Raw genomic sequence first — 19,642 nt, 5'->3', positions numbered from 1 at the left:
CAAGTCAGAGTATAACTCTAGAGATTTCATCTTGAGGGTGCCATGCAAATTCTTCACGATATATTAATGAATGACTTCAACTCTCAGGATCCCCAACATAATCTTCCCTATAAAGTATCTATACTGTACCATATACCTTTATATTTAAAGCATTTTAATGTAAAGTTTTCAAAAAAAGTTGCAGCAAAAGATTCTTAACCATATAAAAAGATGATAATGCCTGAAATTGATATATGTCCTGTTCCAAAGTTGTTTCTACCAAGTTACAACACACTTTATAAAGAAAAGTACAAATAAATATATGGTTATATTTATGACCTATGAAATAAAGAGGTGCTAGTGACAAGAGAACAAACCTTCTAAAGAACTACATTGTGACTTCTTTGTATGACAGATATAAATCTTAATTCCAACTGTCAGTGGGGAAACGGCAGTGGGTTGGACCAAAGAAAGTACAGCAGGAAGTAATATAATGCAAACACGAATAGAAGGGTTCAGAGGGATGTTCAAGCAGAGTGGTTCTCAACCTCCCTAATGCCGTGAACCCTTAATACAGTTCCTCATGTTGTGATGACCCCTAACCATAAAATTATTTTCATTTCTACTACATAGCTGTAATTTTGTACTGTTTTAAATCATAATGTAAATACCTGATATGCAGGATGTATTTTTATTCACTTGACCAAATTTGGCACAAATACCCGATATGCACAAATTTGAATATTGGTGGGGTTGGGAGGAGATTTATTTTGTCATTTGGGAGTTGTAGTTGCTGGAATGTATAGTTAACCTACAATCAAAGAACACTCTGAACTCCACCAATGATGGAATTGAACCAAATTTGTCACACAGAACTCCCACGACCAACAGAAAATACTGGAAGGGTTTGGTGGGCACTGATCTTGAGCTTTGGAGTTGTCGTTCACTTACATCCAGAGAGCACTGAGGACTCAAACAATTATGGATCTGGACCAAACTTGGCACGAATACTCAATATGTCCAAATGTGAACACTGGTGGAATTTGGGGAAATGGACCTTGACATTTGGGAGCTGTAGTTGCTGGGATTTATAGTTCATCTACAACAAAAGAGCCCCTTGAACCCACCAATGATATAATTGGGCCAAACAGGCAGAGATCTTCAGCATTCTCTGCCAAAGGGGTTCCTAAGTACACCAGAAATGTGTGTTTTCTGATTGTCTTTGACGACCCATTGACACCCCCACGTGACCCCCACAGGGGTCCCAACCGCCAGGTTGAGAAATGCTGTTCAAGCACTATTATGATAGGCAAATTTTTGAGAAGTAGTCTTGCTTTCTCTTATACAAGATGTTGCACAAGTGCCTTGTTGAACCAGAAGAACTTCATGGATTCTGTTGCATTTTTTCTTGCACACATTAGATGGAAGATGTCCTTTGCCAGTGAAAAGGAACTTTAGCTCCAAACCAGTGAAAGGGTTGTGGATAAAAATGTGTTCATTATTCTTAGTTACAGTTGATTCACTTTAGAAAACTTTGCACAGTAGTAATTTCCCAGTGACTACTGATTGTGCACTTCTGCCTGCTGGTCATGTGCTCTTTAAAAATTATACACAAATGATTAAATCAATAATATTTTCTTAAAGTTTTCCTCTTAATTGAGCCTATGATGTTATGCATGATGATATATTGCTATTGGTCTCAATTTGTCATAGTAAATAAAATGTAGGAAGATTTTCCCCGAGTGGCATCTACCAGTATTTGTGTTGCCATCTGTCTTTGTTTGTGTACACACTTCAAGTTTTATATGCATATATGGTTGATTTATTTTATTTTTGCACTGATTGTAGTTATACGAATGATGCTTTTTGGCCTAATGAAGTGTTTGGATTCTTTCCCTGTCAAATGAACTAAATACAAATGCAGGATTGAATAGAGCTACATGATTTTCTTGCAATCCAGTTTTCGAATTACTCTCCTTTGATTAAACTTGATTCCCTCTCTTTGGTAGGCTAATCTTGCCCAACTCTTGAGTGACACTCGGGATCGAAATAAGCATCTGGGAGAAGAAATCAAAGAACTTCAACAGAGGTTGGGAGAAGTACAAGGGGACAACAAGGTACTGTACAAGTTGCATTCCAAATCAACTGAATTATAACTTTTTATGAAGACTTTGTTTTTTAAAATTTAACTTGTTTGTGTTATTTATTTGTTCAGTTGCTTATGACTCTTTGTGACCTCATGGACCAGACCACGCCAGAACTCCCTGTTGGCCATCACCACCCCCAGCTCCTTCAAGGTCAAGCCAGTTACTTCAAGGATACCATCCATCCATCTTGCCCTTGGTCGGCCCCTCTTCCTTTTTTCTTCCATTTTCCCCAGCATCATTCTCTTCTCCAAGCTTTCCTGTCTTCTCATGATGTGGCCAAAGTACTTCATCTTTGTCTGTAATATCCTTCCCTCCAGTGAGCAGCTGGGCATTATTTCCTGGCGTATGGACTGGTTGGATCTTCTTGCAGTCCAAGACACTCTCAGGATTTTCCTCCAACACCACAGTTCAAAAGCGTCTATCTTCCTTCGCTCAGCCTTCCTTATGGTCCAGCTCTCACATCCATAGGTTACTATGGGGAATACCATTGCTTTAACTATGCGGATCTTTGTTGCCAGTGTGATGTCTCTACTCTTCACTATTTTATCGAGATTGGTCATTGCTCTCCTCCCAAGAAGTAAACGTCTTCTGATTTCCTGGCTGCAGTCTGCGTCTACAGTAATCGTTGTGTCTAGAAATACAAAGTCTGTCACTGCTTCCATGTTTTCTCCCTCTGTTTGCCAGTTATCAATCAGTCTGGTTGTCATAATCTTGGTTTTTTTTAATGTTTATACAACCCAGCTATTGCACTTTCTTCTTTCACCTTGGTTAGAAGGCTCCTCAGCTTCTCCTCACTTTCAGCCATCAGATTGGTATCATCTGCAGATCTAAGGTTGTTAATGTTTCTTCCAGCAATATTAACTCCAGCCTTGGATTCATCAAGACCCGCACATCGCGAGATGTGTTCTGCATACAAGTTGCTAAGTGGCAATTAAAATAAGTTTTGCTAGCAATTTCCTAGATCATTATTGATCTTCATTTAGCTTATAGATATCCACATTTTTGTCTCCCCCTAAAATTAATCAAACATAAAGGGAAAGAAAAGGAGAAAGGAAAATGGATAAGGTAAAAGCAAAACTACACTTGCGATGGGTTATGACATTTGAGAGAAGAACTGGAGGTAGGGAGTATGATTTTGGCTTAGGAGCAAAAGGCTGAGGTCTAACTGCCCTAATCATTACTGAAACACTGAATAGTGATTTCCATGTCTTTTACAAAAAGCCTGGTTTTCTTTGTACTCCAGTTGTTTTATTGACTTACATGATATCCTTGGGTTGAACAATATATTTTCATTGCCAGCTTATGTGTAAAGGGGCCATCAAAACTGTCAGACCTTTCATAGCTTTCATCATTAAACTAGAAAGCTGGTGTAGTATAGTGGTAATATAATGAGAGCTCTGCCTCACAAATGCCTTGGCTGAAGAATCTCATTGGCTGTCAACTCTCAGAGTGTTTTAAGCAGAATTCATTCTCTCTTGGCTTCAGTTGCCAGGCCGAACCTACTTATTTAATATGAAGAAGCAATGAAATAAATGGCGGAATTACACCATTTTCCTAATCATTGCAACTGACTCATCTGCTAAATATTCAATGCATGCAAACGGTTGTTTTACTATATTTCCGATGTTCTTGGTCTCTTAGTTTGATGATCTTTACAATTTGGGTAAATTTACTGGGCTGTTGAAAGGATTATTTAAACGCTTGGCGTATATGCAGTGCACAAAATGCTAATAGTTCCCACTTCAAAGACGGTGACTTATTTCAGAGATGATGTTTACTGAATTTATAGGAACCATAGGGAAGAACTCAAATCATGGTTTAGAACTGCATGTCAACTTTTGTTTTTAAACATTTCAGTATATGCAACTTCATACCCTGTTTCCCCTAAAATAAGACATCCCCAGTAAATAAGACCTAGTAGAGGTTTTGATGAATTGCTAAATATAAGGCCTCCCCCAAAAGTAAGACCTAGCAAAGTTTTTGTTTGGAAGCATGCCCGCCAAACAGAACACCAGAGCATGCAGGATCAGTAAATGTATGTACCATAGATAGTTGTACATGGAAATAGTGGTAGTAACAAGAAATTATTGATAGAATTCAGAGTTTGTCTGGTTATGCTGGTTTGTGATGACAGCTACTACATAATAAATGTTCATTTTTTTGTTCAACAATAAATGTGAATTCTTCTTCATGGAAAAATAAGACATCCCCTGAAAATAAGACCTAGAGCATCTTTGGGAGCAAAAATTAATATAAGACACTGTCTTATATTCAGGGAAACATGGTAGGTTCTCTCCCTTTCTATTGTGAAGGATGATTTGAACAAGCATGTTCTAGAGCTAAAGTGATGTCTATATACCAGGCATGGGCAAACTAAGGCCCGGGGGCCAGATGCGGCCCCCTGTGTGCTTACCTCGGGCCCTCCTCATTTTCCCTGTCCTCTTGGTATAAGGACACAGTGGCCTGCTGCATCCTTATGCAGAAAGGATGGGGAGGAAGGCACGCAGTGGCTTAGAGCCCTCTGGATCACTCTCAGCCACTGCATGTTTCACCGTCCTCCCGGCATAAGGACAGTGCAAGCAGCCCCATCCTTATGCCGAGAGGATGGCCCGAGGAAGACACACAGCAGCTGAGAGCCCTCCAGAGAGTTCTTGGCCATCACCTATCTCACGCTCCTCCTGGCATAATGCCAAGAGGACAGCCTGAAGATCAAGGAGGATCGGGACAGTTGCAACAAGACTCATTTTACTCCCGGCATAAGGATGGAGCGAGCAGCCCCATCCTTATGCCAGAAGGACAACCTCAGGATGACCTGGGCCCTGCCCGGTCTCCTCCCAGCCTCACCCTCTCACAGGCCCTCTCCCCCTTGGGCCCGTTCCAACCAGCGCATGCCCAGCTACCCTGCCTCCAGCCCGACCCTCTCAGTTGGGCCCACAATGTTGCCCCAAGTTTGCCCATACCTGCTATATACCAATCTAGACCATCAAACCTTTGAAGTGGATGGCTTACTGTGACAGATAACATGCTATAGTTAATATTCCACAAATGATGTCTGAGATGATCTTATGCTTCAAACCTGAGCGATACATTTCATTGTATATTACGGTATTCATTGTAATATATACATGTCTTTGCGAGGTGGCCTTTCTTGAATTAGAACTTTCCAGAGGTCATTTCATTTATCGTGTCATAAGTCAGCTGAGAGTACAAGTTGTAATATATTTGAAAACACAATGTTTTAAAAACTTGGAATTATACTAAATGTCCTTTGACCAGTAGCTGGCCACTTGGAGTGCCTCTGGCATTGCTATAAGAAAGTCCTTCATTGTGTATATGGCAGGGCTCAGATTGCATTGTAGTAGATGGTCTGTGGTTTGCTCTTCTCCACACTGTCATGTCGTGGACTCCAGTTTGTAGCCCCATTTCTTAAGGTTGGCTCTGCATCTCGTGGTGCCAGAACGCAGTCTGTTCAGCGCTTTCCAAGTTGCCCAGTCTTCTGGAGGCAGTCTATCATCCGGCATCAGCCACTAATTGAGATTCCGGGTTTCAGCCTGCCACTTTTGGACTCTTGCTTGCTGAGGTGTTCCTGTGAGTATCTCTGTGGATCTTAGAAAACTGTTTTTTGATTTAAGGCATTGGCGTGCTGGCTGATATTCGAACAGGGGATGGGCTGGAGATGTCACTGCCTTGATCTTTCATTGCTGACTACTAATTCCCGGTGGATGTCAAGTGCTGCAATACCGGCTAAACAGTATAATTCCTCCAGTCGTGTGGGGCGTAGACATCCTGTGATATTGCGGCATGTCTCATCAAGAGCCACATCTGCGGTTTTTATGTGGTGAAATATGTTCCACACTGGGCATGCGTATACAGCAGAGTAGCAAAGCGCAAGGGCAGATGTCTTCACTGTGTCTGGTTGTGATCCCCAGGCTGTGACAATCAGCTTTCGTATGATGTTATTTATCACCCACTTTCTGTTTGATAGTCAAGCAATGCTTCTTGTAAGTCAGAGCACAGTCCAGGGTAATTCCCAAGTATTTTGGTGTGCTGCCATGCTCCAGTGGGAAGGAATCCCCCCAGAGGTGTTGGACCACAACACTCACCGTTCCTTAACCAAACTGTGAGAATCTAACATATCTAGGGAATATCATTTCAACTCCAGTGGAAGCCCTACAGTGAAATTCTCTTATCCAGAGAAAACAGAAGACCCAATGTCATTTGAACATCCCTTTTCCAAAGCTGCTACCTTGAAGAAAGTTTGGAAAGAACGTTTGGAAAGAAGATGACATCCTTCCATCTTGAACCTAGGAGCCTCTGGTGGCGTAGTGGATTAAAGCCTTGTGACTTGAAGGTTGGGTTGCTGACCTGAAGGCTGCCAGGTTCGAATCCCACTCGGGGAGAGCACGGATAAGCTCCCTCTATCAGCTCCAGCTCCATGCAGGGACATGATAGAAGCCTCCCACAAGGATGGTAAAAACATCAAAACATCCAGGCGTCCCCTCGGCAGCGTCCTTGCAGATGGCTAATTCTCTCACTCCAGAAGCAACTCAAGTTGCTCCTGACACGAAAAAAAAAATCTTGAACCTTTTCTTGATATGTGCTCCCCCTCCAACCGGCTCCCTTCAATCCCTCCTTTGTTTTGTATCAGAAATTTCTAGATGTCGTGATTTAAAAACCATCTTTAAACATCTGACATACTCAAGTGTGCCTATTTTGAGTTAATCATCCCTAGCTTTCATAGTTTTAATTAGTTTTTCAGAATAAATCTGTCACTACGAAGAGACTGAGAGAGCATTCTGTTGTGATTTAGTGCTTTCTTTTCCTCGCAAATCAGAATTTTCAGGAAAACAAACATCATTTTAAAAGGTCCATTTTATCAGAATATCCCCATTTTGCTCTTTTAAATTGACAGATGGAAAGGTTCGTGTGCATATATATATATATATATATATATGTATATATATATATATATATATTTCCTAATCACCACTCTGTGAATTTATTTGTAAATTTAGCAGTTTATATGGAACATTCTCCTAATCCAACATTTGCTATTAAATAAACACCAGTTGTCATTGTTAACTGATATATATGTACTTGATTGTGTTTGATTTAAATTTAATTTAATTTAAAATTGCTTATCTGTGTGTGCTGAGCTTTGAAAACTAGGGTTCATGATTACCAGCTGGAACATGCTGGACTTTGGGTAAAAATGGGTTTACAGAGAGTAAATGCAATGAAAAATCCCATTTGAGCATAAGCAACAAGGAGATTCAACATCTGGATAAGAAGTAGTTTCATAGCTTGTTCTCATTCTCAAGGTGTTGCACTCCAGGCGTGGAAACACCTATGACCACCACACCACACAAGTGTCCAGGAATATAATCAAACTGTTTATTGTAAAACACATAAAAAGCATATGAAAAAAGCAGAAATAAGAAAAGCAGATATATAATCCTAAAAGGTTCAGCAACAGGTGAAAACCAAACAATAATCCAATTGTCTCATAAAGTTCCAAAGGTGACAAAATCCAGGAACAGCCAGAAATCACAGCTACAGCGTAAGTCCACAAGCAAGAAGGTATAACTAGTAGAATTTGAACAGGAATACATGAACAGGAACATGGAAAACTTCCAGGATATTACAATCCAAAAACCTAGAACAAGAGAATTCAGGCTTAGCTTCTCACTCTAATGCAGTGTTGCCTGAACTGCCTTTAAAGTAAAACAACTTGTTGTTTAATAGCCACCCATGAAAGCATTACGTCTTTCGTGAATTTTCTCCCCAACCTTCCCATGTGATCTCTCAGCCTGGCATACTCTTATTTTCGGCTCTGATTTGTAAACAGAGACTTTTGTTGATCTCCGTAACTATAGGTAGTGTCTCCTAAGAATCCTCCTTATTGTAGCGGATTGATGATGATAAATGGAAGCTCTTACATGTGCCCGCGATCCAGAGTCACCTGCAAAACAATAACATGCCACTCAGGTTTGCAGAACAAAAATACAGGAACTTTCTCATCTTAAGTTTTTTTTTTTTAAACTGCCAAAAATTCTGGCAGACGTTCCACGGCGACCATCTTGGGGGCTGCAAAATCCCAGGACAAAGCAGCAAGTGTGGATGACCGAGGCAGAAATCCCGGGACCAACAGGTCTGTATGTGGACCTCATATCAGGTCCTGGGTTTTTTTGCCCCTGACTAAAACCTGAGATTTGATACCGTCTGAAAGCACCCTAAGAAGCTTTAAACTTCTTTTATTCACTGACAACAACTGTGTGGCCCTGAGACTTACCGTGGTGAATTTTAATGGTGGGAAACCACTGTTGCTCATTGCATATGAACCATATTGTATTCTTAGTTTATGTCTATGTGCAGAGGTTTTCTCAAATACATATCTTTTGCTGTCTGTGGTGATATATGTATTGGGTAGAATCTTAAGAATAAAAGTTGTATTTCTGTCTTTTATCAAAGTTTTCTATTTAGAAGACCTCTTAAATGGCAGCATGAACTAAATCCTGGTTTGCCCCATTTGCATTCTTTCTTCTTTGAATTATGAGAACCTCGGGGCCGCTTTACTGCAGAGAAGAAAGACCCCATTGAATTCTGCTTGCATCTTGTGCAAATCTTTTTATTTATTTACATGCCTATAGATGGGAAAACAAATGGATGAGAAGCAGCTGTCAACCCTGCCAATGTCAGCCCAAGGCAGAATCCATGAAGCCTTTAAACTTCAGCAAACTCTGAATACTTGAGTGCTGCTAACTTGTTTCAACTCCCTGTTTATCCTTTAGCTTTTGCCACATCACTGTGCCTCATTAATTCTGCCTTTACGGAAGAGAAAAAGAAGCAGCCTTTATACTTAGTGCGGAAATCTAATGTGAGTGGCATGAAATTCCAAGGAGGGGTGGTCTGTTAGCCGATATTTGGTTAGAAATTTCACCAAGAGAGCCAATACTCCTGTGCTGGAGAAACAGATCATACTGTTACCTTGCACCAAAAACTAAGAAAAATAAGAGCAAGAAAAGAAAACATGGTGCAGCATAAGACTAGGAGGTGAGCAGTTTTGGCTGATGCTGTTGAATCTTAATCTTATGTTAAGTTCAGTATCACATACAATAGGACTAAGACTTTCCCAGGAGTTAGAAATACAGGATTCCACAAAAGAAGGAAACCACAAATTTTAAAAAAAATCCTGGAAGAGCCCCTCTCTAGGAATGTCTAGGTCCTCCAGGGAATCACTGTCATCTAGTTCTGGCAGAAGTTGGCCATAGGGAAGCCCTGGAAGACCTAAAGATCCTAGAATAAAAATACTAATAAAATCCACAAATAATCAAATCTGCAAAAGTTAAACCCACAAATGTGGAAGGATGACTGTATAATGATACTAGGTTAATTTTCCCTAACAAGCTACGTGGATGATATCTTCTATTTGTCGAATACTTGCAGTATTGTATTTAGTTTGGGTTTGGGTTTGCTGAGCTCCGTTACTTGGATGCAACTTATACTTGACTCTTTCTGTCCAGCTACTCCTATACATGGACAAAGTTTTTTTCCATTAGTAGGAATTTCTATATACCCTGAACAACACCCATTTTTCCCTCTCTTGAAAAATACAGACACGTATTGATATCCAAGTTTTAGAAATGGCTTGCTAAATAATGCTGTAGACTGCTTTATAAATACACACCAAGAAGTCAAACAGTTACAAAGCTAATCATTTGATTCTCTGGCTTGTTCCTGTATAATTCAGCTGAAAGTTATTCCCCAGACCAGGGCTTGTTAAACTTTTCCACCCGCAACACCTTTCGGCCTGATGAATTCTTATCTGACCCTGGGTATATAGATATACAAAATAGGCATAAAAATCAAATCAGCATTTGCAAGGCTTGCTAAACAGGCTGATTTTCCTTTTTATGAAGTACAGCTGAAGCATCTACTGCAGAGTCCATTGTAAACACTCAAAGCAGATTCATATACAGTAAATGTCTAAAACAGACACTATGGACCTCATCCCATGAAGAGCAGAAAAGTGTAGGGAACCATCTTATGTCATTCTCTGCCATCTTTCCCTGTCTTCTGGAATGGCCAGTGATTCCATAGCCTTTCTGTGACAAGGACCGTCTTTCCTCCGCTTTCTGCCATTTGGAGTCGGGCAACACCTGACTCCTGAACATGGCTTTAGGGGTCCGTTTTCATGCACTGCGGAAATGGAACCCAATGGAGTCCCACTGGAAGTGCCCTTATGTCATGTGATGGCCTCCATGGGACTCCCATGGGGATCCATTTCTGAAACGTATGGAAACAGCCCTAAAGCCATGGAATGAAGTCCTCAGTAATGCTCAGAAAACTTTTACTGTTGGAAATATTTGGAGACCCCAATATTGAGTTTAAAGGATCCTATTTGGGTTTGGGACCCACCGTTTAAGAAGCAGTGCCCCAGATTAGCACTTGGGGAGCTGTGGGCAGTTTCCAAAGTCTATGTAAGTGTGCCGGTGATGGTAATAAGGGTTGCACCACCACCAAAAAGAAAGCAAGTCATACTGGAGACTGTAATATAGTTCAAGTATGCTTTAGATTTATTTGTTTGTTTGTTTGTTTCGACATATTTTGCACTTTGGCCCAGATCCGTGATTTTAACTCATGTTTTTAACACCTTATTTTGTATGTTGACCTTTCATGACCGTTTATATCAATATTGTTGTTTTATTGTTGAGTGATGTGCTTTATTGTTTTGCTTACTTTTATATTGTTGTGTTTGGGCATAGCCCCATGTAAGCCGCCCTGAGTCCCTTCGGGGAGATGGGGCGGGGTATAAGAATAAATTATTATTATTATTATTATTATTATTATTATTATTATTATTATTACAGTATTTATATTCCGCCCTTCTCACCCGAAAGGGGACTCTAATGGCACTGAATGTTTGCCATATATATGTGCATTGTGATCCGCCCTGAGTCCCCTTTCGGGTGAGAAGGGCGGAATATAAATACTGTAAATAATAATAATAATAATAATAATAATAATAATAATAATAATAATAATAATAATTTTATTCTTATACCCCGCCCCATCTCCCCGAAGGGACTCAGGGCGGCTTACATGGGGCTATGCCCAAACACAACAATATAAAAGTAAGCAAAACAATAAAGCACATCACTCAACAATAAAACAACAATATTGATAAAAACGGTCATGAAAGGTCAACATACAAAATAAGGTGTTAAAAACATGAGTTAAAATCACGGATCTGGGCCAAAGTGCAAAATATGTCGAAACAAACAAACAAACAAATAAATCTAAAGCATACTTGAACTATATTACAGTCTCCAGTATGACTTGCTTTCTTTTTGGTGGTGGTGCAACCCTTATTACCATCACCGGCACACTTACATAGACTTTGGAAACTGCCCACAGCTCCCCAAGTATATATGGCAAACATTCAGTGCCATTAGACATACGACATATAGACAGACACAAAGGCAATTTAACATTTTCCAGTTTCTAGCTTCATGAGGGTATGCTCAATTCAGGCCATAAGGGGTGCTGCCGTTTCATCGTTCACTTGTGACACTGAATCCTTGATGGAGTACTTCCTCATTCCTTTCTGAATGTGGCTGGAAGTTTTAACGATGTCGTTAATTAGTTAAATTAGTTTCCCTGCATAAAGCAGTACCTAAATTTTGTACTTGACAGATGCTACTATCTTTCAAGCTGCTTAGTTCAACAACGAGCTAGGCTATTAATGTTCGGGAGCTCAATCCGACCTGAGCTGGCTTCGATCTCATGACCTCTCGATCAGTAGTGATTTATTGCGGCTGGCTACTAAACCAGCTCCACCTAATGTACACCTTGTCTTAACATTCCTAAGAATTGGCATGTCAATTTCCTCAAATCAACGATGAACTTCATTGGGTGTGTATTTGGAGCTCTTTGCTTGGTTAGCCAGCTATAATTTATTTTCACTTAGCTTTTGGAAGCTGCCATTTTGGAATTTGTTCTTTGGGTGCAGCGAACTAAATCCTTCTGTGCCGACAGATTGTTAATTTTGTTGCAGTTGTAGATAAAGCACAATAACAATAATTTTAAAAACAAGAAAAAACAACTATGAAGGATAATTTGTGTGTGCTTTTGAAAGCTGTTCTCCCATCTCTTCCAAAATGGAGGGCTTGACTGCCCAGCTGGTCTCTGCCAGTCTCACCTCTGGCAAAAGACGAGTAGGCAGCTGCTATTACAGCCTCAAAAGATGCTTTATAGATCAACTCAGCTCGGATGCGTATGATTCATACAGTTGTTTTTCCCCCCAAGCAAATTGTGCCATAGAGGGGAGGAGAAGAAATTCTCCAGCAGACATCTTCATCACTAGGAACAGAAGCTTGCTTTTTAACAAGATTATATTTTGAAAGATGCACCATTGCTTTCTACTTGGCTAATAACTAATTGGGAATTGGGAGAGGAATATGGTTTAGGTGATGACCTCTACCTTAGACATGAAAAGCCAGTTCATAGGGGTAAGTCACAAAAGCAAAGTTTGCATAATTAGAAGAAATTGGGTTTTCCTTTCATTTAGTTGCATCCCAAATGTTGCACAAAACCAGAAACACTCTCTGGCAGCCTCTTTGAACAATTTCTGCCCGCTGTTAGCAGAGTCCGGGTGACACTGCAGCTTTTTGAGGCAAGTAGAGTTCTAAGGCTGTTTATTTTCCTGACTGATCACAATCTCTTATCAAGTTTGACACATGCTACCAGAGGTGCTCCTAGAAGCAGCCTGTCCAAGGTTTGAAGCTGGGCTTTTTTTCATGCCGCCACTGGAAAAAAAAACATGCTTCTTAGACACCAAACACAAATAGAGGAGGAAAAAAACAAGTGCTTGCAGTGCTGCAGAAGATAGAAAAATCTGGAAGAGTGACTATAGCTCTGAGTCACCAGGAGAAAAATATTATTTCTGAAGTGGGAGGCTGAAACTAAACAAGTGTGTCATTGCTTGTATCATGAAGCGATGCTGGAAAGTGATGAGTGTTAACAAGGTCCTTATTGTGCTTTATTATACTATTCCATCTTAGCTAACTTTCTTGCTTGTTCGGTCCCACTTTATCTCTAGTGCTATTGACACCTCCTCACCCATAACATATTTCTGTACGGTGTATATGCAACATAAATGAATTTTGTGTTTAAACTTGGTCCCATCTCCAAAATATTTCATTGTGTGTGCATATACAAATGTAGATGTTCCAAAATCCAAAGAAATCTGAAATCTAAAACATTTCTGGTCCCACACATTTGGGATAAGGAATACTCAACCTATATCATATTTTAAAATACCTTTATCTCATTTTTTTAGTCAGCCTCCCAGTGCATAATGCCTGAATATTCACTCATAATCATTACACTATATATCAACATTTGAAAAAAAAATCTGTTCCTGGTTTGAAAGTGTTATTTCTTGTTTACTTGTGCGGTATTTACTTCGAAAGTAGTTGTTATAATTCAGAAACTTCACTTTTGTGGCTAACACAATCTATGTTTTTGTAACACTCCTGGGCAGCGCAAACACTGGGAACCAACACAGAAGCCAATAACAATATAATATCTTTATTAAAGCAAATAAAATTCCAAATGGACATAAGCAGCAAAGTAAAAGTAGCAATTGACCTTCCAGAAAAGATCAATTTTAGTCCAATAAGATAAAGTCTTATGTCCAGTATTAGAGTTCAAAATCCAAAAACCGAAACACACTCAAACTCCGTCTGAGTTTTGAGTGGGGAAAAGAGCAGGGAGCAAGAAGAGTCCTTTAGAATAAATGTCCAAATCAGGATTTCAGGGCAAGGCAAAACTAGATGTTCAGGAGCTGAAACGCAGTCCCAACTTGGCAAGAAGATAAACCAACACCCGGTCTACTCCAGAGTAAGCGCACCGTCAGGCCTCTTGGAAATCAGGAACAAGAGACGATGATGCTTCCCAGTCAAAAGTTAAGTTGACACCGCGCCGAAGGTTTTCAGTGCAAAACTTTTATGGAAGTTCATAAGTTCCCCCAGAGCAGGTGCTGGACTCCCCAAGTCTTCCCAAGAGAACTGGTCCGCCAAAGACATCTCACCAGGTGCCTGCCTCCCTAATTCTTCCCAAGAGAACTGGGCTAGCCATAATCACCTCGCTCCGCTAATCTGGCGCTTCATCGTAAACTTTGCTTCTGAGAATGGTCTGTTTTCAGAAAAGCCCTTCGATCAAACAGTAAACCATCCGGAGAACCCGGGAGAGGCTGCACTGTCTCAAGGGCGTCCTTAATTGGCTCTGGCACGGAAATGTCAACAGTAGGCATTTGGAAAGGAATTGAATCTTGCTGACTTGGGAAAAAACCCAAGTCTTCTTCAGTTTGGTCAGCAATGGCCGCGGGGTCAGGGGCCAAAGGTGCCTGAGACATCATAGTTTTTCTTTTCCTGCATGACATGGGGTTGGACTAGATCAGTGGTTCCCAACCTTTGGGCCTCCAGGTGTTTTGGACTTCCAACTCCCAGAAATCCCAGCCAGCTTACCAGCTGTTAGAAACTATGGGAGCTGAAGTCCAAAACACCTGGAGGCCCAAAGGTTGGGAACCACTGGACTAAATGGTCCTAGTGGTCATTTCCAACTCTTTTCTTCTATGATTCTATGGTTGAGACTCTATAAGATATTAATTGAAAAACTATAGCAAAATGTGCTGCAAGATGTCCCGCAAAAACAAAGTTTTTACAGTTTAATAAACTTTTCCCACGTCTTTTTAATAATACAAATTAGAAAATGCCATTTATAACTCATGAACAAAATCGTGTTACATAGTGTAAATAGACCAGACATTTTTCAACAGCTCTGTCAGTCTAGACTTTGTTTTCCAAGATTAGATGAATATTTCTGACTAGATTTATATAAGGAGGAAAGTAGGCAGAAAGAAAGAATAGGAGACAGGCAGGCAGACAGATCCTAAGGGGAAAATCCCTCCAAGAAACAACTACATGAAGTCTGATCGTGTTCATATAATGATGCCAGTTCATTGGGACAAAAACAGAAGCGGATGGCAGGAAGGGGTATGGTGTGGAGTGGCTGGAAATCTGAACAAGAACAGTCCACCCTATTACAAGAGCTTCCTGTTCGCACAAACTTTTAATGAAGACACTTAGTTGGAATGACAAGAAGGCTAACTCTTAGTGAGTCATGCTAAGTTCACCATCACTTTTGTTGAGTTTCCCACAATAATTGTATTTGACAAATGTTTTTAAATATGCTTATTTATTCCTCATTGTAAATTTGGTTTTATAGATTATTGCTATATATGTGTGTGTGTGTTGATTTGTATTGTTTTTATAATGTTGTGGGCCACTTTGGTCCTGTTTAGGGAGAAAAGGGGGCTACAAATAAAGAATTATTATTTTATTATGACACAGCAAACAAGATAGATATGCTGGATTTCATATCACAAAATCACAAGTCGAACACTTCCCAAGTGTTTAGGACTGTGTGATGTATTTTTGGATGATGCGTGCAGATCCCAGTAGGGTGGCTTTTTGTAGTTGACAGATCGTGATTTAGTCAATGCCTATTGTTTCCAAATGCTGGCTGAGATCTTTTGGCACGGCACCCAGTGTGCCCATCACCACCGGGACCACCTGCACTGGTTTCTGCCAGAGTCTTTGAAGTTCAATCTTGAGGTCCTGATAGCGGCTGAGTTTTTCCTGTTGTTTTTCGTCAATGCGACTGTCACCTGGGATGGCAACGTCAATGATCCAAACCTTTTTCTTCTCCACAACTGTAATGTTTGGTGTGTTGTGTTCCAGAACTTTGTCAGTCTGGATTCAGAAGTCCCACAGTATCTTTGCGTGCTCATTTTCCAATACTTTTGCAGGTTTGTGATGCCACCAGTTCTTTATTGCAGGGAGGTGGTACTTGAGGCATAAGTTCCAATGAATCATTTGGGCCACATAGTTGTACCTCTGTTTGTAGTCTGTCTGTGCGATTTTCTTACAGCAGCTGAGGATAAGATCAATGGTTTCGTCAGCTTCCTTGCACAGTCTGCATTTTGGGTCATCAGCTGATTCCCCCAAAATGATAATAATAATAATAATAATAATAATAATAATAATAATAATAATAATAATAATAATAATTATTATTATTATTATTATTACATGTTATCCAGAATATCAGTTTTAGAATCTGTTTTACCACCTCATCATACAGGGCTTAAGCCAGTGACATATGCTGGTTAAGCCCTAGGTCATCCACGGAGCTTGCCAACTCCCATCAAACAATGTTGCCAGGGCTTCATGGGTGATGTAGGGTGGAGCCGGAGCATACTGCCACTGCAGTAACACAGGAAGCTTCCTGTGTTGCCATAAGAAGCAATGGGGGTGGGGGTGGGGGTGGATGGAAGCTGCGTGATTGATGTGCCCCCCCATGGAATCAGCTGACTAAGGAGTCAGGCGATGTGGGGTTACGGGTTTCCCGTGCCACCCCCCCCCCCCCCCGGATGAGGGTCACTGAATTCACCATAATGTGTGGCAATTCCGGAGGCCATGTGACAAGGTTGTTAGAATGAAGATGTGTGATAAAATACTATCAGATCATCGTCGTCATCATAGGTTATCACTTATGGCTGAGTGAGTATGATTGTCTTCCTGGGGTAGGGTTTTTGTGGTGGGTTCGCAAGTGACTGTAGAGACCTATTCTTTGAAGTGAGGACATACATTTCCTAATTGTCCCAACAAGGGTTCTCTTGCCACATTTATCCCTTTTACTTTTCACCTTTCATGGCCCTTCAAAATCCACAATACTGTTAGTAACAGCTGACCTGCACTTAGAGCGCTCAGGGTCCAGGGCTTTCCAGTTCTCTGTGTTTATTCCACATTTTAAGGTTACCTTTAAGTTCATCCTTAAATCTGTCTTGCTGTCCACCAACATTCCATTTTCCATTCATGACTGGGGAGTATAGTAACTGCTTTGGGAGACGGTGATCAGGCATTCGGACTATGTGGTCAGTTCAGCAAAGTTGATGGCAGGGGATTATCGCTTCTTTGCTCCTTCTAGAACATTGACATTTATCCACCTGTCTTCCCAAGAGATTTGCAAGATTTTCCAACAGCAACACTGACGGAATCATTCCAGAAATTGAAAGTGATGTTTGTAGATGGTCCATATTTTGCAGGCGTACTAGAGAGTTTGAAGGATAACTTCATAAACAAGTTTCTTGATATCCCTACAAATGTACCAATCTTCAAACACTTAGCTTCATTCGAAAAAAAATGCTGCACTTTCAGAGCTGCAAGTGACAGATATCCAGAACAATGGATAATGGATTTCTAAAAATATTCAGAAATAGAATGAAATGCCCTGAATGGCAGCTGGCAGAGGTCAGTCTTTCCAGTGATGTTGGATGAAACAGCAGCAGAGTAAGGCCTTTTAGAGAGGTCATGTCCTCAATTCTACCCTGTTTCCCCAAAAATAAGACGTAGTAGAGGTTTTGCTGAATTGCTAAATATAAGACCTCCCGCGATAGTAAGACCTAGCAAAGTTTTTTTTTTTTTTTGAAGCATGCCCACCAAACCGAATACCAGAGCATGCAGGATCATTAAATGTACGTACCATAGATTGTTGTACATGGGAATAATGGTAGTAACAGGAAATTCTTGATAGGATTCACAGTCTGGTTATGCTGGTTTGTGATGACAACTACTGTACAGAATATAATGTTCCTTTTTTTTTGTTCAACAGTAAATGTGATTTTTTCTTCTTTCAGACATCCCCTGAAAAAAAGAGCTAGTGCGTCTTTGGGAGCAAAACACTGTCTTATTTTCAGGGAAACAGGGTGGGTGTTGGCAGAAATAGAATGAAAGGGTACAAATGGCACACAGCAACTTGTAGAACCCACTTCTGTCACAATAGCAGTCATATAATCTGCAATGGCAGTATAATATTGAGTGAGCTTATAGAGGAGAACTCTTAATTAGGGTAGCCATTAATATCTCAAGTCAAACAGGAACATTTAATTTCAAGATCCCTGGTCTAAAGTTAAATATTTAAATGGGACTTGGAGTGGACAATAAAGGTGTATCATCTGTTTAAACTGGATACGCACTGGAACGCACTCCCAAGTGAAATTCGGCTAGCTGCCACTTTGGAAGGGTTTAGGAAAAGCCTGAAAACCTGGTTGTTCACACAGGCTTTTGAATAAGTACCACCCTCTTGAATGCTAAATTCTTGCACAAATGGTTATCCTTGATCGGTTGCATCCGCATGGGTAATTTCTTTATATAGCCTCAGGGTTGAACTCGCATTTGGGTTCTCCCCAATGTTCTTATAGCACCTTTAACTTCCTCTATGTTTACGAGTCTCACTTAGTGCACTTTGATCAGCCCATCCTTATGTTTTTATTGATGTGTTTTAACTCTGTCTTATTAATGGTTTGATTTTAATCGTATGTTTTAATTTTTCATTTGTGCGTTTTCGGTATTTGATGTTTTTGTATGTATACTCTTTTGCATTTGTAAGCCGCCCTGAGTCCCTGCGGGGAGATAGAGGCGGGGTACAAGAATAAAATAATTATTATTATTATTATTATTATTATTATTATTATTATTATTATTATTATTATTATTATTACATGACCATCATTTTCGTAAGACGTTTTGTGACCATAGAAGTGAATGCTTAATCTATAACTGTTTGATTCATGAATTATGGCTAGTGTAAATGCCATCCTGAATCATGGTTAGTGGAAATGCCATAACTTACACTAGCCGGGATCCATGATCACCTGGGATGGTCCATGATTGCCTCTGAGATCCTTCCCACCTAACTGTCCCATGGCTGGAATTTCAGCTTTAGGGGGCTATAAGAGAAGAAGAGAAACATGTCTGGATGTGGCTCCTGCAATGCTGCGATCATAATTAGAAAATATCTCATTTTCTATTGTGTGTACTGATAAAACATTTAATTGGCTAAGGCTAAATCTATAAGAGAGTCAAGTCGGGTGAAGCTAGGCAGTCTGTTAACTCATAAAAGAGATCACCAGAATTACTTCTGTTAACAGTGGAACTTGTGGAGCTTTTCCTAATAGATTACAATTGAGGTGCTCCTCAACTGTTCTTGGTTCTCTTGTCAACCATTCTCCATTCATGTCAGAAATGGAATTCAGTAGTAACACACACACATACAGACAATAACTACTACTATTACTACTACTATAACCATACTCTTCCCTTTTTGTTTCTCCTCCCTCCCTTTTTGGGAGGTGGTCTGGCTGGGTATGTAAATATAACCCAATTTGCCCAAATGAAAGCAGCATGGGGGTCAGTGCTTTGTTCGGGCCTGCAAGTCAGTCACCCTGTGGAGCTTGTCAAATGAGGAATAGCAGCCACAGCAGCATGGGCTTAATGGGGCTGAAGCAACGGATCGCGGGTCATTTGCATCAGCAATATTTTAATTGGCCCGTGGGTACTTCAGTGATTGGCATCCTGAAATTGCTTTAGGTAGCCTTAATACGCAGTGCT

The 19,642-nt window shown here is 40.3% G+C and overlaps 1 protein-coding gene across 2 annotated transcripts in view; it reads left to right on the top strand.

Annotated features, from left to right (window-relative positions):
* Positions 1-19,642, top strand: part of ccdc149 (coiled-coil domain containing 149) — a 109,697-nt gene that overhangs the window by 51,262 nt on the left and 38,793 nt on the right. For both annotated transcript variants that reach the window (XM_062982171.1, XM_062982172.1), the window contains exon 4: positions 1,989-2,096. In XM_062982171.1, coding sequence (XP_062838241.1) covers positions 1,989-2,096 — 108 coding nt within the window. The remainder of the gene's footprint in view (positions 1-1,988; positions 2,097-19,642) is intronic.

This window comes from Anolis carolinensis, chromosome 5 (assembly GCF_035594765.1).
Source record: "Anolis carolinensis isolate JA03-04 chromosome 5, rAnoCar3.1.pri, whole genome shotgun sequence".
In the NCBI taxonomy this organism is placed as follows: Eukaryota; Metazoa; Chordata; class Lepidosauria; order Squamata; family Dactyloidae; genus Anolis; species Anolis carolinensis.
The sequence above is the reverse complement of the archived record's forward strand: the minus strand, read 5'-3'. Positions and strand labels throughout refer to the sequence as shown.